Source organism: Camelus dromedarius, chromosome 5 (assembly GCF_036321535.1).
Source record: "Camelus dromedarius isolate mCamDro1 chromosome 5, mCamDro1.pat, whole genome shotgun sequence".
In the NCBI taxonomy this organism is placed as follows: domain Eukaryota; kingdom Metazoa; phylum Chordata; class Mammalia; order Artiodactyla; family Camelidae; genus Camelus; species Camelus dromedarius.
The window spans coordinates 91,832,960-91,856,651 of NC_087440.1; the positions used below are offsets into that span (position 1 = coordinate 91,832,960).

The 23,692-nt window shown below is 50.8% G+C and overlaps 1 protein-coding gene across 1 annotated transcript in view; it reads left to right on the forward strand.

Annotated features, from left to right (window-relative positions):
* Nucleotides 1–10,333, forward strand: part of RCOR1 (REST corepressor 1) — a 102,264-nt gene extending 91,931 nt beyond the window's left edge. The window contains exons 9-12 of the mRNA XM_031454373.2: nt 4,781–4,858; nt 5,095–5,152; nt 5,745–5,974; nt 8,992–10,333. Coding sequence (XP_031310233.2) covers nt 4,781–4,858; nt 5,095–5,152; nt 5,745–5,974; nt 8,992–9,033 — 408 coding nt within the window. The 3' untranslated portion in view covers nt 9,034–10,333. The remainder of the gene's footprint in view (nt 1–4,780; nt 4,859–5,094; nt 5,153–5,744; nt 5,975–8,991) is intronic.
* The last annotated feature ends 13,359 nt before the right edge of the window (nt 10,334–23,692 follow it).

Below are 23,692 nucleotides of genomic sequence, written 5' to 3' on the forward strand. Positions count from 1 at the left end.
TGTGCATTTTTGTGGGGTACTTACCTGAGAGTGCGACTGCTGGGCTATAGAACATGCCTATATCCAGCATTAGAAAACAATGCCAGACAGGGTTCCAAAGCGGCCCTGCCAGCTGATGAGTTGTGTTTGAGCTACATCAGGCCTTCCTAACTGTAGCACTGTGGGCGTTTGGGGCTGGATAGTTCTTTGGTGGGGAGGGGTGAACTGTGTTCTGTGTGTTGTATGATGTTTAGCTGCATCTCTGGCCTTTACCCACCAGCAGCATCTTCGCCCACCATTCTGGAATTGTGGGTGGGGTGTGGGGAAATTCTGTTTCCACGTTCTGAGGCCTTCCTTCCTTTTCACTCTTTGAAGTGTCTTTTCAGGAGAAATTCTTAATTTTAAGGTGGTCCGGTTTCTCATTCTTGCCTTTTGTAGTTTGTGCTCTGTGAGTCTGTTCAGAACCTCCCCTAAAGTCGTGACAATGCTCTCACACATCACTTGTGCTCTGAGTCTGTTCAGAACCTCCCCTAAAGTCCTGACGACGCTCTCACACATCACTTGTGCTCTGAGTCTGTTCAGAACCTCCCCTAAAGTCCTGACAACGCTCTCACACATCACTTAACTGTAGCTTTGCCTTTTACCTCCTGATCTTCAGTCAGCCTGGCAGTGTTTTCCTTTGTGTGTGGTTACGTGTAGGGTCAGACTTCTTTTCATATAGATATCTCGTTAACCAGGGACTATTTATTCAGAGACTAGCCTTTCCCTGTTGCGGAGGTGGGACCTTTAGTTCTGGTGTCCGTTGTCCGTTACATGTATGGGTCAGGTTTGGAGCCCTCGGGTGCCTTTGGCCTGTTTCTTCGCCAGCGCCACGCGGGCTTAGTTGCACCTAGGCTGTGAATCTAGGTAGCTGATAGTATAACTCCTCCAGGGCTGTCTTGGCTGTTCCTGGCCTTTGTATTTCCATATGAAACTTAGAATCACTTTCTCAATTTCCAGAAAAACAGTTCTGCTAGAATTTTGATTGGGATTGTATTTACTCAACAGATCAAAATGGAGAACGAACATTTTCAGATCCATGAACATGATACATCCCCTGAGGTCTTTAATTTCTTCCAGTGTTCTGTTGTTTCTGCAAACACGTCTTGTACTTCCTTTATTCCTCGATGTTTGCTACTTGTTTGGTGCTCTTGTAAAGAATACTGTTTTTAAAATTAACCCTTTCCTAGTTATTTGTGCCTGGTATGAGAAGTGGGTCATCATTGCAACCTGATTTTGCAGAGTGCGTGTAAACTGACCAGTCGGCTCAGGGGCTCAGTGCTGTTCTTTCTCTGGTCATCACGCCCCCCTCCCAAATTCAAGGGGAATTGTGGACTGGTGGTTTCCTTGTAATTTTTGCTGCTTTTGGTTTGTTGATCTTGGTGGTTCCCTTGAAAGGTGGTTTCCTGGACGATAGGGGAAACTGGGGACTGAGGCCCATCTGTCCCCGCGGAGGCCGCGGTGCAGACCAGGACCCAGCAGGCCCTGTGGACTCGGCGATTGGCTTCTGGTCCTGGCCGCCGGCACAGCTGCATTCTAATCTTAGGACAATCACTTAACCTTCCTGGGCCTCTTTTCAGATGAGGAGATTAATCCTCGCCTGCCTGGTCTTATAGGATGCGTGCGGGAGCCCTGCCGGCAGGAGCGCTCTGCTGGGGCCTGGTCCTTTTCACCCTCCTCTGCTCCCCCGCCAAGCGCATGCCCCGCGCCTGCTGCTGGGGGCGGTACGTGGCGGGAGAGATGCTTTCTTCCCTGAGGGGTTGGACTCTGCAGTGTGGCAGGTAGAGAGCCTGTGGTGTTCAGAGCAGGGTCGAGAGCAGAGATTTGTTGTTTGAAGGTAGCTGTTGAGGAGAGATGGCCTGGAGCCCGGCTTTCTAGGTCGTTACTCCTGCAGCCTCTTAGGGCTGCTGCCAGCCGCGCTCCTGGCGGCCGATCACATGTGGATGTTTCCTCCGGGGCCCCGGCGGGGCAGTGTGTCAGGGAAGTGTCCATCTGACCCACAGCAGCTTAAACAGTGAAGGATTTATTTTTATCAAATAGCAAGAAATTCCAGCATGAGAGGCTGCTGGTGTCACTTTGTCTGTCAAGTGATGCCCTCAGGGTTTCCCTGCTAGTTCCAGGCTCCTAGGCTTTTCCCCTTGCCTGTGGCCTCATGTTGGAAGCCACAGGAGCCATTCTGCCACCTTTGCATCTGCAGTCAGGGCAGTGAGCGGAGGGCACGGAGGCGGAGCTGGCCCTCTGTCCCTTTTAGCAGGAAAAGCTTTCCCCTGACCATGAGCTCCTAACTGTGCCAGAGCAGCCCGGCTCCTCCTAGCCCCGAGGGAGGCCCAGCCGCTGTCGGAGGCCTGGGAGACGGGGCTGGGAGCAGTTTCTGCGGGGCCAGCCAGCAGGCCGCACCTGCCGCAGTGGTCTTTCTGAGCGGACCCAGTGAAAGGCCTGACAGCAGAGGAGTCACTGACACTCAGCAGAGGAGAGCAGAGAAGCCATGTTCAACAGGGCGCTCCCGGTGAGCTGCAGGACAAGTCAACTGCTTTTCTAGTTTTTTTTCCTTAAATGCCGATTACTTGGTGTCCTGTTTCTCACCCATCTTGTTGCCACTCTGGCTTCCTTTCCACTGGCATGATGCTGGCCGCTGAGCCCTGTTCTTGTTCTGACTAGTAAAGACTTGGACATTTCTAATTTGGAAAATGACTAGAAGCGGACATGCAGGTAAGTGAGACTTGAGAGCAAACTTCTGGTTCAGAATTCGCGGGTGTTTTGCCTTGTGGCCGTTCATTCAGTCTCTGTGCTTCCATTGACTTAAAGGACAAAATGCTTTTTACACAATCCCAATGCAGGGTGTGTATACACTCTGTTTTGTACCACATGTTATAAATGACCAGCTGGAATGAATAGTCACGTAGTAACAGGAATGCTTGGGGACGTGTAGTGTTCTAGACCCCTGACTTCTGAGAACTTGCTGATTCCGTGTTGGAAGTTTCTAGGCCTAGTTTTGAGCCTGTGGAGAGTTCAGGGAACATAATCTGAGTGCCTTGCAATATTTTATGGGTTGTTGGTAACTGAGAACTCTGAGCAGGAGGAGTCCAAGATGCTGCTGTTCTGTATGGTAACCAGCGGCCATGTGTGGTATTTAAATTAAGTTTGGATTAATTAAAATAAAAAAATTTAAAATTTTGATTCCTCAGTTGAATAAACCACGTGTTAAGTGCTTCGTGGCAACACGTGGCTAGTGGCTCCTGTATCAAGCAGCACAGCTTTAGAGTATTTTTATCATCAGAGGGAGTGCTGTTAGGTAATGCTGGTCTGAGCGCTTGGAATTACTTTCCTGAGAACTTATTGTGAGTGAATTTCAAGTATTTTCTGATTTGTGCCTTTTCAAAATAAAGTAAACTACAATTTCACTAAAGCAGGGTCCTGGTTTATGGTTTTACTGTAAATTTTGTGCACGTGTCTGAGATTTTTCTTTTCTGTTTTTATGTTCTGCTGTGGCATCGATTCAGAAAGACTTGGCATAGGCTGCATTTCTGGGGGGCTTTGAGGCCCTCATCAGTGGCCAGCAGGCTCAGTTTCTGGTCTTATGTACTTGGCCACCTGTCCCATAGCATGGAAAATTTTTCCTGCATGCACTCCCCTCCCTTTTAAACCTTCTAGAAGAAGTAAAACATAGGAGGAAAGGATGTGTGCAACTGGAATTCTGTGAAATGTAAATACTTGGAAGTGGAGTTTTTAAGAATTGTGTATCTATAAAAAGTTTTTTTTTAAGACGGAGAATTGTTTAAAAGTGTCCATATGATGGTATCCTTCACCACCATCCCCACTCACCGCCCACCCCCTCCCTACCTCTGAAATTCCTGCCTTTTTCTTCATTCACTTCGTAAGATTTCTGCTTTCAGGGGCACTTTCTGCTCATGAGTGTCTTTGATGGTTGACTTGGGAAAATGAACCTATTCCTCCTCTTGCTTTCTTATTTGCTCAAGTGACTACTAGAAATGAACACTGGCGGAGCCCGAGTCCCCCAGTGCTTGGCACAGGGGCGCCCCTGCGGGAAGGGTCCTCCTCAGCCACCCGGCCCATTCCCAGTCCTTACGGAATTTGGGAGCGGCCGCGGATTGACTGCGTGCTTGGTGCTGATTGTGTCTTTGTTTTGATTAGGCCAGGGTGGTGAAAGATTAGGTCTGTTGTGTCAAAGCAAGAATGTGGAAAAGATAATTTGGAGAAAATGAAGACGCTACAGGTGCTCAAAATTAGGGTGATGGAAAACTGACATACTGCTTTCTTTTTTCTCCCCTTTAAAGAAGCCTGCAAGGTGGGTGGCTGCCTACCCTAGTGTGTGGCTTAGGCTCTGTGAGACTCGCCCGAGCCCTGTGCCTCTTCTGTCTTCACTCTGCCTTCCCTGCCCAGCCTGGCCCTGGTGGGGGCCAGACATCACCTATCTTGTGTGTCAGACCCCAGACATGCATTCTGTCACTTAGGCGTCACCTGGTAGGAAGTGGAGGAACAGGGTTGTGTACACAGGGCTGTTTTACCACCATCCCTTCCTTCTTGGTTGTGTCGTCCCTTGTCTGGTGCCCTGAGCAAGTCAGCTAAACATCCAGTTAGATGCTCTCGGAGGTGCTGTGGGGACCTCAGACCGTGGCTCCACTGCACGTCAGGGACCTTTCCCTCTTGGTTTTTTGTTTCTTTTGGCTTTCTTAGTTCTGTTTTCTTTTCATACCTTTATACAAGTTTTTCATTTTTAAAATGAAAACCTTCTCTTTCTTAGATTCAGAACATTAAACAGACGAACAGTGCCCTCAAAGAGAAACTTGATGGTGGAATAGAATCATATCGACTTCCAGAGGTAGGATTATGTTAACATCATCTTTGAAGTCATACCCCACACACTTTTATGTGTTTAAGAATTTGCTATCTGTGTAATACATCTGTAATACACATCTCTTAGAAGGAGAAGTATAGGCATAATTTTATAAATCTGGTTGATGTTCAAATTCTGATGCGAGGAGAAGACCCGTTAGCCCTCCTGAGGACACGCTGGTGTCCAGTGCTGCGTGCTAACGCGGCTCCTTTGGCTCCCAGGTCGCTCAGAAGTGCAACGCCCGGTGGACCACGGAGGAGCAGCTTCTCGCCGTGCAAGGTACGCACACAGTCTCTTAGAAGGAGCTGCGGGCCCGTGCTGCTTTTAGGGAAGAGCTAGCCCCGTCCTGCTCCCAGCATGACACCATGTTGAAACGGTCATGGAGGGTTACATTCTTCTCATGGACCTCATTTTAGCCAAATTACTGCATTCCCTTTTGGGCTTTAACTTTTTTCCTTTCCTGTTGTCTCACGAGATTTAAAAATTCATCTGGAAGCCTCAGTGTCTGGAGGTGCGAGTATTTCACGTTAGCAGCTGTTTGTTTGTTGGATTCTGAGTAGTCAGAAAACACAGATTGAGTGCTGGGGTTGTGAGATTGGAGATGTTCTGGCCCTGGGGAATACAGACTGTCCACAGCATGGGGTCATAGCTGGCTGACAAGTCACCGTGGGTCATGTGATGAGAAGGGGCAGGCTCGTGGTCAGTCATTGGCACTGAGCTCTCTCCCTCCCACTGGTGCACTGCTCTGAGACAGTGCCTGCTATTAAAAGCCTGTGTTTTCTTACCTGGATAAGGATTAAGTCTCAACTGTGTGTGTGGCTTTGAATTGTTTTTCTCTTGTATTGAAAAAAATGCTTTCTTATATCCTTAGCCATCAGGAAATACGGCCGAGATTTTCAGGCAATCTCAGATGTCATTGGGAACAAATCAGTGGTACAGGTGAAAAACTTTTTTGTAAATTATCGACGCCGCTTCAACATAGATGAAGTTTTGCAAGAATGGGAGGCAGAACATGGGAAAGAAGAAACCAATGGACCCAGTAACCAGAAACCTGTGAAGTCCCCAGATAATCCCATCAAGATGCCTGAAGAGGAAGACGAGGTAAGTTTGAGACCACGTGAGCTCTTCTCTGCCAGGCTGGTGGTCAGCACGCGGGTCCTGACGGCCTTTCTCAGCTGCAGGGACACTTCTGGGTTTCAGCTGTGTCAGTAATGTGACTTTGACCTGTTGTCAGTTTGCTCTAACATGTGTTGTCGGCAGTCAGTTTTGGGACACTACGTGTATTATTCACATTTTAATTCCTGGACAAATTCTTAATTGCGTCCTGGTTTCCTCCAGCCACTGAATATTTCACATTACCAGTATTTTCCTAAGTATAGTAAAGTTCCCGCCGTGAAACATAAAGTTAGAAATGCCTTGAGTATCAGTAAAGTTCAGTCCTGTAAATGTGATGTCGTCTCATTGTGAGGTTAGTGAATTTCCTGGTGGGCCCTCACAGCTGGCGCACCGGGAGCTCCAGGTCTCTCGGCTGTCCAGTCCAGAGCCCTGCTGCTGGCTGCTCGGGGTTGCCGGGCCTGAGGCTGGCTGGAACCTCAGAATCTCCTGGGTGGCTACGCTGACTTCATCAGCCCAGTTAGCACGGATTAGGGAGGGAGATGACTGAGGCTGCGGGACCCGTCTCCTGCCTCCCTGCTTCCTGTGACAGGGTTGCCGGCCAGGTCCCTGTCTAGCCTGGCCTGCCTGCTCCACAGGGCTGGGCAGGTAAGAGTTAATAGCCATTCACTTTGCATTTGAATTTGTTCATTGACATGGTGATTTAAGGATTAACTCCCCAAACCGGGCAGGAATGATTTGAAATCACCTCTTTTATATTGTCTGTGCTGTCAGTTTGCTCTGAGCCCCAGTCTGTAGAAGCAGGTCAGGAGGGAGACCCCTGCTGACCGGGGCCTGGGAGTACCTTGTGAGGAAGACACCCCCCCCCCCCCCCGCCAGGCGGGGCTCCACCAGTCCGCGCAGTGCCTCCGTGCCAGCCTGGAAAAGGGCCTCAGGACACCTGCATCTGTCAGAAGAGTGTTGAAACACACTGATTTTGCTAGAATTAGACTCTTTAGAGCCTTCTACCAGAAAATCTTTGTAGTCAGTGTACAAAATCTGACTATGCCAGTGGTTCCCGGAGTTACACTCGGGCAGGGCCTGCCCAGCCTGCAACCCTGGGATGTGGTAGCATGTTAGCAAGACACAGGGGTTTCCTCTTTCCGCAGTGGTTTTGTCTGAGTGCTGGTTGCCCCTTTAGCAACAAATTAACTTCCCTGAAGTCTTGGACTCAATTTAGGCAGCTTTGAAAAAACAGGATCACTGGGGAAGGAACATTAGAATGTGCAAGAGTGAAAGCTCCCTTCAACATGTGTTTTCCAACTTGAGTCCTAGAAGCAGAAATAATAGGACACTGTGGTCTCCTCTCTCTTCAGATGTAATGAGAGCCCACGCAGGCAGGGTTAGGAGAGAAACAGTGCTGGTATGTTTAGGACCAGGAGTCATCACCACCATGATGCCAACTCTTCGCAGCCACCTTTCTGCATTTTCTTATGCCTGGTTCATTTACTGCCTGAGATAAGCGAGCTAACGTTTCCCCCTTTCTTGTTAGTCCAGAAGGTCCATCCTTGGCGGCCCACTTACCATGTTGCTTGCACATCAGAGCGCCCCTGTACCTTCCTCCCCAGCCTCTGGTAGCAGGGCAGGGGTGCTGACCCCCACCGAGCAGCAGGCCTTCCCTCTCTGTGGTGACTCATCCCCTGTGTGTCTGTTTACCCAGCCTTCTCTTTGGAAGGAATGGAATTAGCTAACTTAACTTGAATGTATACTCTTTTTATCACCTTGAAAATTTTTTCACTTTTTTAGTCAGTTAACAACTCTTGTCTGTCTGTCTCTCACGCACGCGCGCACACACACGTGCACGCCTGTGTTTCCTTTTCTTTGTCCCTTTCTTTCTGTGCTGCTTACAGCACCAGCCCTCCTGCCCCACCACCCTGGTTTTCTGTTCTTCATATGTTAGTTTGCAGAAGGAAATTAATCTGTAAGGACCAGCTGCTTCTCTGGTCCACCAAGGGCCTAAGGGAACGGGCTAATTGTCTGTTCATCAGAGCTCAGGACTCAGAGTCTTTGTAGTTTCCTCTCGTTTCCCCTGTGGAGTCAGCAGCTCAGAGAGGTGCCTGCTGCGTCCCGCCTGCCCTCGGGTTTTGTGTCACGCAGCGCAGACCGAGGGGGCGCCCTGGTTCTGCTAACCAAGCAGTCTGTCATCCAAGGCCTGTTTCCTTCAGAGCCAGAGAGGGAGAGTAGCCCAAGAGGGTTGAGCTTTTGAGACTCAGCGTCCTCTGGGGTGGCCACGGATGGAGTACAGTGGGAGTCGGGAAGGCACAGAGAGATGCTGAAGATGACTGGATGGGAGGTGAAGACTCTCACCTGAAACTGCAGAATGACTGTACTAGGAAGCCTCCTGGGTTGACTAACAGCAGTTCTCGCAAGTGGGATTTCACCTGAAGACACAGCTGTTCTGTTTGCAGGCTATGGACTCTTAGCTGTTGTTTCCTTGGTAGTGAGACAGCCGGAGGGCAGCAGTGGGCTCTGGGATGCCGGATGACTGTCAGGTTTGGGTCCGGGGGTCAGTCTTGAAAAGTGAGGGGGGTCAAGAAAGGCTATGAAGACCCTGTGATCCCAGGTGTCTCCTGTTCCCCAGCAGGTGTGGGGCAGGTGTGCGGCGTCCCTCCCGCCAGTGCTGCCACACCTGAGCGTTGTCTGCCAGGTGCGGTGCCAGGGTGCACTTTCAGGGGGTTTTATTTCATCCTGTGAAGTAGGCATCGTTACTGTGTACATTCTGCTGACAAGGAAACTGAAGCTCAGAAAGAAATGATGACTCATCCAAGGACCCGCAGCTGGGAAGTGGCAGGGCCAGGACTGAGCAGAGGCCATGCTCCTGCCCCGCCCTGGGCGCAGCCGCCTCCACCCCGCAGGGGCCCTGCCCTGAGGTGTTTGCAGGACGGGGAGGGGGCCTCCCCACACCCCCTCCCGCTTTCTGCACGTGTTACCTGCTCTCTGATTCTGTTTTCTCCTCCTCCTCTCAGGTTGCTCCTGTTCTTGATGTCAGATACGCATCTGCCTCATGAGAAACTCCGGTAGCTTTGAGCACTTGGTATGGACGACTGTCCAGGATTCAGGTATTACAAGACGTCCCCTAGCCATCTGCATCACATCTTCGTGGACAAGCAGCTATTACCAAAAAAGGCATACACTTCCAGTCCTGTGCTCCATCTGCCTTAATTCTTTGCTCGTCCCTCCACTTTGGCGCCACTCCCCAGAGAGCTCTGCCGCACCTCTCACTCACTCTGCCTGAGTGCTGGGGACTCCCGTGCCTGCAGCCTCCTGCCACTCTGGGGACCTGGGGACCGCCGCCTTGGTCGAAGCGCCTGGGCCCCTTCAGCAGCTTCAGAACAGGTAGTCGACTCCGAAGGCACGACTCCGTTCCTGCATGGCCTGCAATCTCTACTTTGTGCATAGTATCATTTCAGTAACTGACCCTGTTGGCCTTCTAGAGAGTGCCCCTTGTCCTTTTCTGAGGCATCCACCTAAGTGGTGTCATGCTTCTTTGGGAATCAGAGCATATTGGCATCCTGCATTATAACCTCTGTTGTGCCAAACGTCCTGATACAACTCACGTTTCCCTAGATGTAGGTATAATTATGGTTTATAAATTTAGTTGGCTTAAATCTCTTCCTTCCCCCTCTCCGAGTGGTAGAAAGCTCACCCACAGTGACTGTCCTTGGACACTGTAGCTTAAAGGGAACGTGGACCTCAACACTCTGCCTTCAGCTCTCAGCATTGTCATCCCAGGATGGGCGCCACCCCATCTTTTCCTGACCCCCCCGCCCCCACCCCCAGCTCCAAGAGATCTGGTCTGTACCACTGTACCTGGTGCTTGTACATTTGGAATTGGTGCCTTCTCCTTTTGGCAACCATGTTATCAGCCCTTTTTTCTGTTTTAGTGTCTTATTTCTTCTTTAAGGTTTATTGCTTGCCAAAGATGACATCATTGAGATTAGGAGATAGGGGAGAACTTGCTGCAGATTCTTGACAGAACACGGATTTTAAACGTCAGGTTAGCGCAGTGATGAAGGTGTTAGAACAGCTGGTGGTGGTTTTATGAAAGCTGTGCATTTGTTCCCCATCCTCTTGGTGTGCCTGGCCTTCCACCTGTCACTCCATGCTGGCCTCTGTCCTTCAGACACTGGTGTGAGCACATGAACGCCACCCTCTCTTCTAACATTACAGTCCAGGACAGAAGTGTCAGTTTATTGGTTCTAGTGAGACCAAGATGGAAAGAAACAATCTCCAAAGTGGTATGTAATGCCTTTGGGTTGGACTGGGAACAAGTAAAAATGTCTAATAAATGTTCTGAAACTTCCAGAATCGCTTCTGTTGTGTTGCCAGACCACCGTGGACTTCCTGAGGGGTTGAGGGCTGTAGACTGTCACACTGCGTTCTCACGTGACCCGGTCCTCACTCCACAGTCAGTTCAGCCTGCACTAAATACGTCAAAGGAGCTTTTGTTGTTGTTTTTTGCATCAATTAAATATTTTTCATACTTTTAATACCAAAAAGAAAAAGAATGCGGATGCTTTAAGGCATAAACAGGATTCTTAAGAATTTGAAATATGCAATTAAATTTGATGTGTTTTGAATCCCAAGCACCTTGCTTTTTTTTTTTTTTTTCCTCCTTATTTTGTCTTTTTTGGTTAGCTGATTTTCTCTTTAGGAAGGGTCAGCAAGAAACCTAGATTGTTTGGAATTGTACTTCTTTTCTTAGAAATCTGGAGAAAGGTCATTCAAAAGAATAAGTTGGGACTTGGCCAGTTTTGTCCTGTCCCGGTGCTCGGGCGCCTGCGGGGCGGGGGAGAGCAGGTGAGGAGCAGCACCAGTCACAGTGCACCCCGCTTGCCGACACTAGTAACCGCCTCGGGGTCTTGTTTTTGTCCTAAGCCTGCTGCGTAATTGGACACTGGTAGGCAAAACCTGGGGAGGAGGTGGCACAAGTTTGCACGTGGCTCGAAGGGGACCCTAGGCCTGATCTGAAGCTCATCTCCTCACTTCTCCCCCAGACCGCCGTCCCCCTGGCGGGAGCGGTAGGCACTTTGCTGCCGTGGCAGTTCACCGCTTCACCCCCAGGCTGTTTTCCTTAAGAATCAGTCCGTGTGGCAGCGCTTGCAGGCTTGATGCCGGTTCCTGTGCTGCGTGGCAGGCACACCGGCTCTGCCGGGCCTCTGTCTGTGCTGTGCTCTGTCCCCTTCCCTGGTTCCTGGTACCAAGTGGTCTCCAGTCCCGAAGGGTCACTGTGCTGGCACACTTGGGGTCACAGCGGCTGAGTTCTGGCTTCCTCTCCACGGGGAAGGGGCGTGTCGTTTTCCCCGGCCAGAAGGGAAGAAGAGCTGTCTCGGCCTGACCACCACCGGTGTAGTTCCATGCGTAAGGTAGCACTGTGTTTTAAACTGCTTCATTACACTGTCTTTGCGATGACATAAATGCAAGAAGTCACTTAGCTTTAGAAGCTGAGTGATGTGGTCTTATTTAAGGGAAGACCCTTTTTAACATATCAAGACTTGGGTGCATCAGCAGGTTGTGTTGGACGTGTAAGGTCCACAGTGACAGCTGCTTCTGATGCAGTGTCTTCTTAAAAATTATCAATGTGAATGTCATAATTATATATATTTTTTTGTGGAAAATGTCTCCTAAGTATAAGTTATTGTGCAGAATATAGTACCATTGAAGCAAATGATAGTTTAACTTTTAGTTTAGAAATCCTGAAAGATACAAATTGTATTGCATATGCATTAAAAGTTTGTTTTATTTAATTTTATATAGATGTGTGAAGTGTCAGGTAAAAGGTTTTTTCACTTACTCATTTAAACACCTTGTTACTTGAATATTGTGGTGACTGGTCTGAAACAGTGATGGGTTCTGTAAGATGGCTCTTTTAACCAGGAAGCAGCCAGGCCCCAGCCGCGCTGATGAGACGAGTGGCGGCTGCGAGCTGGGTGCTGGGGCGGCCCCGCCCACCCCGGCTGCACCGTTCGGTGCGTTCGTGCCCCCCGGACGCCAGTTCCTCAGGATGGCTCTGGATAGTTTTTAACCTGTCGGACCCTTTGATGGTCATAAACTTCTAATCAAAAAATGAAAAAGAGAAACAGTTGAGTTTTAAGAGCTTTCTGTGGTGGACTAATGAAGCAGTTGTTTTCTGTGTATGTAAAGTTTTCTCAAATATCACACCACTCTGAGTGTGCTCATTGTCACTTTAAATTTCAACTCTGTCCTGTTTTTGTCTTTCTGAATATCAGATGTACTCTTGGTATAACTGCATACCAAAAATAAGCCAACCCGTGCATTACACTAACTGGATCCCTGATCTGTGAGCAAAGGACAGATGGACCAGCTCTGTGAGAGCCTCCGTTCTCTTATCTAGCCTGTTTCTAAATCAAGTGACCCAGGAGTCAAGCTTTTAATATCCAGTGAAATTTTGCCTCAAGTTGATTCAAGGTAGTTAGCTAATTTGAATCTAGTGGTGTTGTGCAATGCTCAAAAACAAATACTCTTTCTGCCACTCCCTGGATCTCTGCGGCTTTTCCTAATTATCGTAAAGCACAATTTGCAGTCACGTGACAGTTGGGAAGGAAGGTCAGTATTGTCTATGCATGTTGTATGGTGAGGAGTGTTTACAGCCGCCTTCTGCTAAGACTAAGGGTTATGCTGGAGTGGATAGGGTTCCATTATGTACACTTACAACTTTGCTAAGTGCTTTTTTAGACTGCTTAAAATTTTTCCAAGATTTTAAAAGATGTATAAGGTTAAGTTTGCAAATATAATGGAAATGCTGTATATCTTTTGAAGTGATAAAAATCCATGTTGGAATTTTAAAGAAAATACGTTGTAATAATGCTGTTGTAAGTAATATTTTAATGTCTCTTTTTGCCTGTTTTCTATTTCAGCACATTCATTGTGAATGTTCATAGCATTATAATTGCTTAGCCATTGAATGATAACATTTGTTAGTAGAGATTGAAAAATTTATTTGTGAAATTCTGCAGAATTCATTTTTCTATTTCCAGTATTTGCTGAAGTTAAATAAAAATTTTCAAGCCATTGATGTAATAAAATATGAAACAAAAGAATTTCTGACCCTCCATTCTCCATCAAAGCAATACCCCACCCCAGCATAAAGTGGGTTTTTCCCTGCCCTTTGCACCGGGCCTTGGGGTTCTTAGTGTCTGAACCACCTGGTGGGGGCGCAGCCGGGGCGCTGTCGCCTTTAGCGCCAGCTGAACTACATTGTTATCTTATAATATATATGGTGGTCTTATGGTTGGGGTCAAATTGAAATAATGTGCGTTTGCAGAGTTTGCAGTAGTCGAGGGCTTAAATGGATGGGTTCAGTGAGAGGAATGTTTCCCCATGACTAATTTCTCTCTTAGCTCGACCGGGCTCAGACACCGGGGTGCTGGCCCCCGCACAGCCCCGGACCGTGCAGTGAAGCGGCAGGACCACCGCGCTGGTTGCCTCTGGTCAGCCCCGAGCGGACACAGCCCCAATCTCAGCACCGCCAAGTAACAGGAAGAGCATGTCGGGCGCCCTTGCCGTCCGTCTCTGTGGTCCCTTAGCTGGGATGTAGGGTTTGGTTAGATCATGCTTCTCCGAATCTGGCACTGCCTCCCACTTTTAAAATCCACAGGTGGGTTCGCTCTCTGGGTGCGACTGCATCGTGTAGAGGGGTGTACGTGGCACTTGTTTTGTCGGAGTTCCTTGCCTGGTGGACTCAGTTACAGCACTGTCACCAGAGAGCATGCCCAGTGTTGCTGAAGAGAAGGCCCTGCCCACTTGGACAGGACCTGAGGTGACCCCCAGGACGGGACATTGAAGGCTGGGAGACCTCCACGTGTGCCTTAAGGAAGTGCTTCTAGAACAGAACGGGGGGCGCAGGTGCCCCAGCCTGGACCCTGGGTTCTCTCGCCGGGAGGTGGTCTGCAGGGGTGGGGGACAGACAGGTGGCCGCTGTCTGCTTCTGGACTTCGCTGGGGCAGCACCGAGTGGGCAGCGAAGGCTTGGTCTTTCTAGACTTAGAAGGACAGCAAGCTAAGGGTGAGGGGTTCCGGAGGCGTGGGGGGAAGGGCTCCAGAGACTGGCGTGTGTGTGAGCAGAGGTGGTGAGGGGACAGGAGACAGTCCTGGGTCCCAGATCAGGGAAGCCAGGAGAGCTCAGAGCCTCAGGGTAACGGCAGGTGGGGCGTTGGGCCTCTGGGCTCCGCGGACAGCCCAGCAGCCCATCCCGGACGCCAGCACAGCCCCAGCCTCCTGGACCCGGCGGTGACTGACAGGGAAATGCTCCCTCACAGTTTTCCTGCTGTTCCCCGACCACCTGCCCCCATCCTCTGCCCTGAGGTCATTTTCAGAATCGAACTTTTACCCACAAACCCTCATCACAGGCTCTACTTTCTGGTTGGATTTTGGCCAAGACAACACGCAGGAGTGGGAATTTCTCTGTTCCCGCCAGCCTGTCTCAGGCTCGGTAACTTCTGCAGGGGGAGCCTGAGTGCCCTGGCCAGCCATGCCCGCGTGGGAATGCCAGGCCTTTCCCGGCTCCCTGTCCTGGTGCTGTCGGGGAGCCTGCACTGAGAATGCTGCGTGCAGACGCTGGTGCCCCTGGCCCTGTGCTCCTGTGCTCCTGTGCTCCAAGGACCACGCCAGATGCCAACTCTCAGAAGCGTGAGATGTGTGCGCCATGCCGGAGGTCCGTTCCTTCCTTGCCAGCAGGTTTAATGAGACCCTGCTTGTTCCTCTCTGCAGCTGTGTTGTGCCTGGGGTGTCACTAAGGGCCAGACCAGCTCCTGGGGGATCTGGACTTACTCTGGTCCTGGGCTGGGTGGCTGGTCTCCCAGGGCAGCCTGCCAGGTACACTTGCCCACTGGTGCAGGCCTTGCAGCAGCCACTGGCCTTACCCCTCCTTCACCTCTCCCTCCCAGACTGTCACACCTCCTGACTGGGGCTTCTGTCCACACCGGTGGCCTGACAGCTCTCAGTCCTGTGATAGGCTCCCCACCTGTCTGCCAGGACCTCAGGGTGACAGGGCCAAGACTAGGGCCTCCTTCCTGACTCCTGCCTCGTCAGTTCTTTTCCTTGCTGTGTGGCCCTGCTGTGGACTTGCTCACCAAGCTGGAAACATGAGTATCACCTGCTCTGCAGTTCCCCGGCACCACTGCCAGTCACAGTTCCAGCCCTTCCCAGTCACCTGAGCTGATCCTGCAGCCTCCTAACCCATCATGTCCCCCACCTTCCTCACCTCCCAGCCGTAATCAGGGCCCTGTCTTGCTTAAAGCACTCCACTTGCCTTCTAGAAAAACAACCCCTCGTTCTGTCTTAAGCCGTTACATTCCTGCTTCGGGGGCAGCCCTGTGTGCTTTTCTCTGCTGCAGTGCCCCCTTCTGCCGGGCATGGCCCCCAGGGCTCAGCCACACGCTGCCCTCTCTGTGGCGTCCCGATCAGCGCCTCAGGCCTCCACCTGCAGGGGGAGCCATCCTCAGGGCTTCTGCCGCCTGCTCCTCTCTGCTCTCACCTGTAGCACTTACACTGTGAAGAACTGATTTCAGGTTTTCATCCTAAGCAGGTCACCCGTGCACTTGGTGTAAAAGGCGAACGGTGAGACGCAAGCTCCCTGTCCGTGTCCTCTAGCTGGCCAGCGCCCTCCACAGGCAGTCTGCCATCCTGCATGCCCACTTGCACGTGTGCACATGATCATTTTTCCATACAAACAGCGTACAGTGGTTCCTCGGTGTCCATGGGGGATCAGTTGCAGGATCCCCACAGATGCCAAAATCCAAGCATGCTCACGTCCTTGTGAAGTGTGGTACGGGTAGCCTCCACGCCGCGGCCCCCATCCGCCGATTCGGGGGCTGACCCTGCTGTGTGTACTGACCCTACCTGCTTTCCTTTGGCTTGACACTCCAGAGTCTCGGTCTCTCTGCGGCAGCACCTGTGTATAAAGCTGCTTCATTCCTGCCTATCAGCCTCCTGGCGTTCTAGTTACGGTCCTCTAATCGTGACTGACGATTTATTTAAGCCATCGTCAGTTGATGGTCACTGATGTGGCATTTATAGTATCAGCAGACTGGAACTAACCCGTGTCATTTTGCCTGCATGCAAGTGTCGTTGTAGAATAAACATCTGGAACTGGAATTTTGGGACCAGAACTCTGTTCACTTTGACACTCGATGCACATACCTGACGGCCCTCCGGAGGGCAGCGCCAGTTCTCCCTCCATCTGCCGCGAATGAGGAGACTTGGTACCCGGCGCCCCTCCCAACACTGTGAGCGTTGCACATTTTCACCTGATGCATTTTATAAGCTTTTCATGAGATCAGGACTGTGGTTGTCTTCTTGGACCGCACCCTGGCAGTAGTAGGCGTGTAGATGCTTGTTACAGGAACAGGGAAGTGGAGTGCACTGAGGAGGAAAGAGACACCCACTGGCCCTTGTGCTTGAGGATAAAAGGCCCCTTATGGCTTGTGATCAAATTGGATTTGAAGGCAACTGCCAGTTCCTGGGCTTCCAGAGACGAATGAGCTGAGATTTGGGGTTTTCTGGGCTCTCTGCTTGTTTCTTGAGCTGTTTGCTATTTACTTATTTATTGCCAGAGTACTTGGGGGGAGGGGATGAATTCATATAAAATCTGTTGACTGTAAATTTGAACGAGGTTGAAGAGTCTTCTGTGGATTCTGGTTTTCAGGCCCTCCCTGCCCACGCCTTTTAGTGGTGAGTAGATGCGAGCCAACATCAGGCTCCTGCATAAACACCTTACAACTGAGATCTAAGCGAGCAGCAGGGGGTGGTCGTCTTGCTGAGGCCTCCCGGAGGATAGCGAGCCCAGCTGCCCCAGTGGGGTCTGTGGTTCACGTGGGCTGAGCTGCCCCTCTCAGTCAAGTCCAGGCTCTGCTTCCCCATCACCCACTGGCAGGTATGAGTGTCACGTGGGTCTCTGGTGATCCTTGCACCAGCCTGGTTTCTACCCGTGACCAATGCCTAGTGAGTGTTCCTTGCTGCTCAGAGCCGTAGGGAAGCCATGTTCCCTGCAGGCGCGGCAGGCGGAGCTGCTCCAAAGGGCCCCTTTCTCTAGGCTGCCCCGTTGGCCGTCAGGGGCAGAGGCCGGAGGAGCATCCGTTTATGTTAGGAGCCCCTGGCCTCAGGCCGGGGCAGGCGCTGCTGTCCCCTAACCTCACACCAGCGTTCGGCCCCAGGAGAAGCTTGGCTGCAAGGGCTTCCTCGTCCTCTTGCAAAGACTCTTTGTGAAGAAAGTGACTCTGCGTATGGTGGTTCACAGCACTTGATTGAAAAGTAAATTTAACAACAATTAAGTCTTCTATTACGGATAATCCCATATAGCGAGTTATTTGTGGTTTTTAGTAATAATGGCTTAATTTATTGCAGATTGCCTTGCCCCCTAAGGCCCAAACATGCGTTACTTGGTGTGATGCTCGCAGCAGCCTCACGAGTTGGGGCTGTCATCCCGCTGGCTTTGCTTCTGTTGTCTCCCGCTCCACGCCGTGCAGGCGGTGCTTGTAATCGCCACGTGCGGGAGTAGAGAAGCCTGACTAGCAGTGCTCTTCCCAGAGCCGCCGGGGGGCCGCCGCCTAAGCCCCTCGCCCTCCTGTTCCAAGGCTCGGGACTCCTCTGTGATGAGTGATGAGTGGATGGGCCCCAGCTTGTCCGAGGAGCTGAGGCAGGACCGTTGGCCTCACGGAGCGTTGAAGTGACCTGCGAGAGGTCACCCAGCTAGCAGCTGATGGCTGGGCTGAGGTGGGACCTCTTTGGTTTGGCTGCAGCTCGTGGCCAGGCCCATCCTGAGCCTCCCCGTCGCCGGCTGCAGGGAACACACCCCTCACTTCCCTGTCACTCGTGAGTCCAGGCCCCGGGGCCGCTGCCAGGCTGTCCTGTCCTGCCTCGGCCCCGCGGTGCCCAGCTGTGCGCCTGCTCTCTTCCTGTGAGGGAACGTGGGTCCCCAGGGCCGACTCCATCCCGCCTGCAGGCCTTGCTTTCCTCGTCACAGCCACCACAGTGGGAGGGGCTCGGTTGCCTTGCTCGTAGCAGCACACCTGCCCCCAGACCCGGGTGGTTCCTAGGGCTGGCTCGACCTGGCATCCGGCCCCCCCTCCCTGGCTCGGTCCCCCCACCTCGCCACGCGGCGCTGGGCGGCTTGGAGCGGACTTGTTGCTGTGTTTCCTCCTGTCCCTTCTCAGGCCTGTGTGGACGTGCTGCCTGGGTGCACGTCCCTTCCTCCCCCAAGGTTCCTCTGGCTCCTCTGCAGCCCTGGGACACTCGGCCGGTACCTCGTGGGCGCCCAGTGCATCCCATCCATCGGGACCGTGAGGCCTGGGCCTCCAACAGCCCCGTGTCCACACAGCATGGCCAGTTCATGGTTCGCTCGTCTGGCCCCGACTGCAAAGGTGGCACTGGTGGTCTCCCCTCTCTGACACCCCTGTGGGAAAGACCATCAGCTCAGTGGCCCCGGGAGTCATGCCTCCCAGCATTCTTGCCTCATGCTGTCGCCGGCCTGGGACCTGGGCTCTCCCGTGGACTTGCTTTGTGCCCTGGGACCTAAGCAAGTAGGGCTTGCTTTCCCTTGTTGCTGGGAACTCTGCTACCCTGTGAAGAACCTTCTGGAGACAGGTGGTCAAGGTGACACCAGCACAAACCGCCAGACCTGCAAGCAAGGCCGTACGGCCCTGGTGGAGCCACCGGGGGAACGGCGCTGCCCAGAGGACCCCAGGCCAGATTGCTGACCCAGGGGAGCGAGAGCAAAGAAGATGATGGCTGTGTCTCGGCTCTGAGTGTCGGAGTGACTCTCCACGGAGCAGCAGATAACAGACTTGGGGACGAGTGAGACCCGGGAACTGGTGAAGAGGCTCAGGCTGCAGGACAGACTGGTACCTGGGGTCTGCCTGCATCCACGGCTCTCAGGGGCAGGACCACGTGTCCCTTCTCCCATCCTGCAGGAAGCCACAGGCTGGCGGGGAGAGGAGCGGAGCCCTGCCTGCCTCTGAGGCTGGGGCAGCCGCCTCCTCTGGCTTGTGGGGCTGGCGGTACGGAGTCCCAGTGGGACACTCGCTGCGGGGAGACCCTTCAGCCCCTTGGACCTGTTCCCCTGAGACCCCGAGAGTGCCCTGGACTTCAGCACAGGGTGGGAAGGGCACGTTAGTGGGGCCGGACTAGGGGCTTTCTGGGCAGCTGCTCTCAGCAGCCGTCCAAGCTACAAAGTCTGGGACTGCTGGCTGACTGCTTTTTCCATCAGGGAGCTTCCGAATTGCAGTCCTGTCCCTGTGTTTCTCTCTCCTCACTCCCACACTCTCCTCGCCTTCCCGCCACACCTGAGTTCAGCTGGAGCATTTTGCAGCTCAGTGAAGCCAGATTGCGCCAGGCTAGGAGTCGGGGCCTTGGATTCTGTCCCTGAGTCACTGTGATCATACATGAGGATCTTAATCCCTCCGCATTCTGAGGTCTATTGAAGCCTTGCAACTTCCAGGGCAAGTCGGAAAACAAGTTGTAATTACAGTTGCCTCTGGAACAACATGGGGGTTAGGGGCACCGACCCCCAGCACAGTCGAAAATCCACATGGAAGCTCAGGTCGGCCCTCCACATCCACGGTCCTGCGTCTGCAGAGTCAACCAGCTGCATACCGTGTGGTGCTGTAGTGCGTGTTTACTGAACAGTGTCTGGGCAGAAGTGGGCTTGTGCAGTTTGAACCCATGTTGTTCAAGGGTCACTGTACTTCCATCAGTTTCCACTCATAGCGTAGCCGCGGCTGCCCAGCCCCGTGGCAGGCAGCCAGGTGCCTGCTCCTTGCCCAGCTTGCTCACAGCGTGTGGGAATAGGGACCCTGTTCTCCAAATACCGGGATCTGTGCCCTGATCCTTGACTCCTGCCTCTGATTGTGGAGGGGCTGTAGGGACCAGCACAGAGGCAGGCAGTCATCATTGTACACACCCCCCAACCACCTCCGCCATTGATGCCAGCCCCTCCCCACAACTGAAGCAACCCAGGGGATTTAAAGGGCCAACATCTTTCTTTAACCACCCACCTCTCATTTTCCTTTCCCCTTTTGGGAGCCAGATATTGAAGACTAGGGCATTCAGGGTACAGCTCAGCGGTAGAGCACATGCTTAGCATGCACAAGGTCCTGGGTTCAATCCCCAGTACCTCCACTAACCAAAAAAAAAAAAAAGAAAGAAAGAAAGAGCAACTGCATATGCAGAGAAGATTAGAAAGTTACAGTGCACGCCCAGGGAAAGGCACAGGCTCGGAAAAAGTCTGAGAAACCTTAAGTTCATACCTCAGGATGATTCTTTGCAGAGATAACCTTCAACGATCAAACAGCAAACCCTGGGTAAGGGGAAGAATCTGATTTCCAGAATTAGCATATTATTAGATTCAAATGTTGTTTTCAACAACAACAAAAAAGTCACAAGGCTTACAAAGAAATGGCCCAAAGGAGAAAGAAAAACTACAGAAGCTTTCCCTGAGAAAGCCCAGGTGGCAGACCTACTAGACAAAGAGTTTAAAACTGCTGTCATAAAGTTGCTTAAAGAACTAAGGGAAGATGAGGGAAAAGTCAAGTAAACGTGAGTCCTGCAGCTTCAGGGCAAACTTACTTTACACGTTACCTTACACCTGCCCACACTCCCTTCTCTCTGGACATCCTTGCATTGGCTTGTTTGTTCCCACGGTTGTGGACCCAGACGTGCTGCAGCCTCCAGCCCTGGGGCTTCCCCATGGCTGCTGTGGTGCAAGACACAGCAGGATCTTCTCAGCACCGCAGACATGCAACATAGCCCTGCAACAGGTGTTGACGTCCTCCGTGAGCTCCCGTAGGAGGTGGGGGTCAGCCTGGTAGTCCTCCCTCACACCCTGGGCTCTCAGAGACGCAGAAGCTCCATACAGCCTCTCTGAAACGTGCCATGAGGTTGAACAGTTTGTCCTGGGCTGTGGCCGGTCCAGGTGTGCACCCTCTTTTATTTGCTCTTGTCCCTTCCGTTCTTCCTCACTTCTGCTTCCTTGCACTGCACGTCCTGATAATGAGCTTTTTGCCTCTGGCTCTCTTTGCCAGGGAGGCTGGCAGTCCCAGCCCTCTGACTTGTTCTGGTGAGCGTGCCACTGGCTGGAGTTGAGGATATGCCCTCCAGGACTCACGTTTGCTGGTGACAAAAGCAAACTCTAGCCAATTTAAGCAAATAGACTTATTAGAAGGGTATTGGGTTCCTCAAAAAGTTAAAAACAGAGCACTGTATGACCCAGTAAGTAACTCCATGTCTGGGTATATATCAAAAGAATTGAAAGCAGGGTCTTAAAGATATATTTGTAGACCCTTGTTTAAAACAGCATTATTCACAATGCCAAAAAGTGGGGATGACCCGAATGTCCATCAACAGATGAATGGATGACTGTATCACATTCATACAGTGGGCATCATTCAGTCTCAAAAGGGAGGGAATCTGACATCTACTACAATGTGGTTATTCCCCGAGAACCGTCTTAGTCCACTGGACTTGCTCTGTAGCAAAATACCAGAAACCCAGTCACTTACAAAGGAAATTTCTCACAGCTCTGGAAGCTGGGAAGTCCAAGATCAAGGCACCAGTGGATTTGGTGTTTGATGAAGGTCTGCTTCCTGGTTTTTAGATGGCTGTCTTCTTTTTGTTGTCACATGTCAGAAGGGGCAAGGGACCGCTCAGAAGTGTCTTTTATAAGAGCACCAGTCCCACTTATGGGGGCTCCACCCTCACAACCTAATTACCTCCCAAAGTCCCCACCTCTGAGTACATCACACTGGGGGTTAAGTTTCAAAGTATGAGTTTTGGGGAGACACATTCAGTCTATATCAGGGACATTCTGCTAAGTGAAATAAGCCACAAAAAGGCAAATACTGTGGGATTCTACTTACAGGAGGTGGCAAGAGTAGGTAAATTCAGAGGAAGTGGGAAGGTGGCTGCCAGGTGCTGGCAAGTGGGGTGGGCATTATTATTTCATGGGCACAATGTTTCCGTTTTTGCAAGAGGAGTCCTGGATGGTTGATTAATGTGAATGTACTTAATATCACTGAACTATACACTTAAAAGATGTGTAAGATGGTAAATTTTATGTTACATGTATTTTACCACCAGAAGTGTTGAAGGCTTCCAGTAGTGGAGGTAAAGTGAAGTGGTCGGGCTACCCTACCTGCAGATGACAGTGATGACATTTGAGCAAATGCTGAAACAAATACATTCCAACTATTTAAAAGTACCGGAAAGCCCCCCAAGCAGAGAAACTGGGGGAGTATTCTTCCTGAAAAATTGCAACAAAAAGGGTAAGAATTGAGGGTTTCTGTTTTTCCCCCTCAGGATGCTGCCCATGCCCATCAACAGAGCGGAGGGAAACAGCAGAGAACACCACACCCCTGTCATCTTGACCCAGTAGAGGACAGGTCAGAGGGGACGGAAAACCCAGGGCAACCTCTGGAATAGGAGAGCCCCAGAAGGGGTGATGCCCTAAATCTAGTACTCTCTCTGCCCTGATGCCTGGCTCACCACAAACCTCAGCACGTGCTGCAGACTCGGTGACAACCAGAGAGGAACCTACTCTTGAAAGGCAGCTACACTAGATAAGATTTGTGAGTTTACTGCTTTTAATCTGAGTGCACTCCCCAGCCGTGTACAGCGTGGGTGGAAGAAAGCTGTAGCCTTACTGGCTTGAGGTATCAGAGGAGATGACCTGATGCTGGAGGCAAAACTGTGAATTTAGGAGGGAATTCTCAGAAGCAAGGAAACCACAGAGAGAAGGAGCTCCTAATCACAAACTTTACTGAGATCCTTGACCGATTGCCAAACTGTACAGGCAGAAGGGAGGACTGCATCCGCAGGGAAGCAAGGGAACAAAGCTGTGGCTGAAAATGATGTCACTTGTACGTGGAATCTTAAAACAAAAATTATTTACAAACCAGAAATAGACTCACGGAGGTAGAAAACAAACTGTTTATCAGGGGGAAAGGGGTTGGGGGAGGGATAGATTAGGAGTTTGGGATTAATAAATACACATTACTGTATATAAAATAGATAAACAAGGACCTACTGTATAGCACAAGGAACTATATTCAATTTCTTGTAATGAGCTGTAATGGAAAAGAATTGAAAAAAACATATGTATGTACATGTGTAACATGTATGCATGAAACTAACATTGTAAATTAGCTACACTTCAATAAAAAAATAAGAATTAAAAAAAAAAACTGGCTGGAAGTTGAAGAGACTGAGCAGAGATAGCAGCTGCTACACCCTGCAGGAGGGAGACAGAATGTGTGGTTTGACTATAAGCAAGTTTACTTGTCTCTAAGAAAATACCAACAAGACAATCATCACAAGAACACAACAGAATCCAGAGTCACACCACAATATGTTGTCTAAAATGTCCAATTTTCAACAAAATAAGAGACATGCAAAGGTTTGGGAAGATATGTATGATTCATGATTAGGGAAAAACAGTCAGTAGAAATTGACTCCAAGTGGATTTCGATGTTGGATTGAGCAAAGGCTTCAAAACACCTATTAGAAATATGTATCAATAATTAAGGTATAATTGTTTTAATGAGTGAATAGGGAGTACTGAGAGGTTAAAAACTGTTAAAAATGGAATTTCTAGAGCTGAACAGTATGAAAACTGAAATGAAAAATACGTGGGTTTTTTTTAAGATGGTTTGAATAG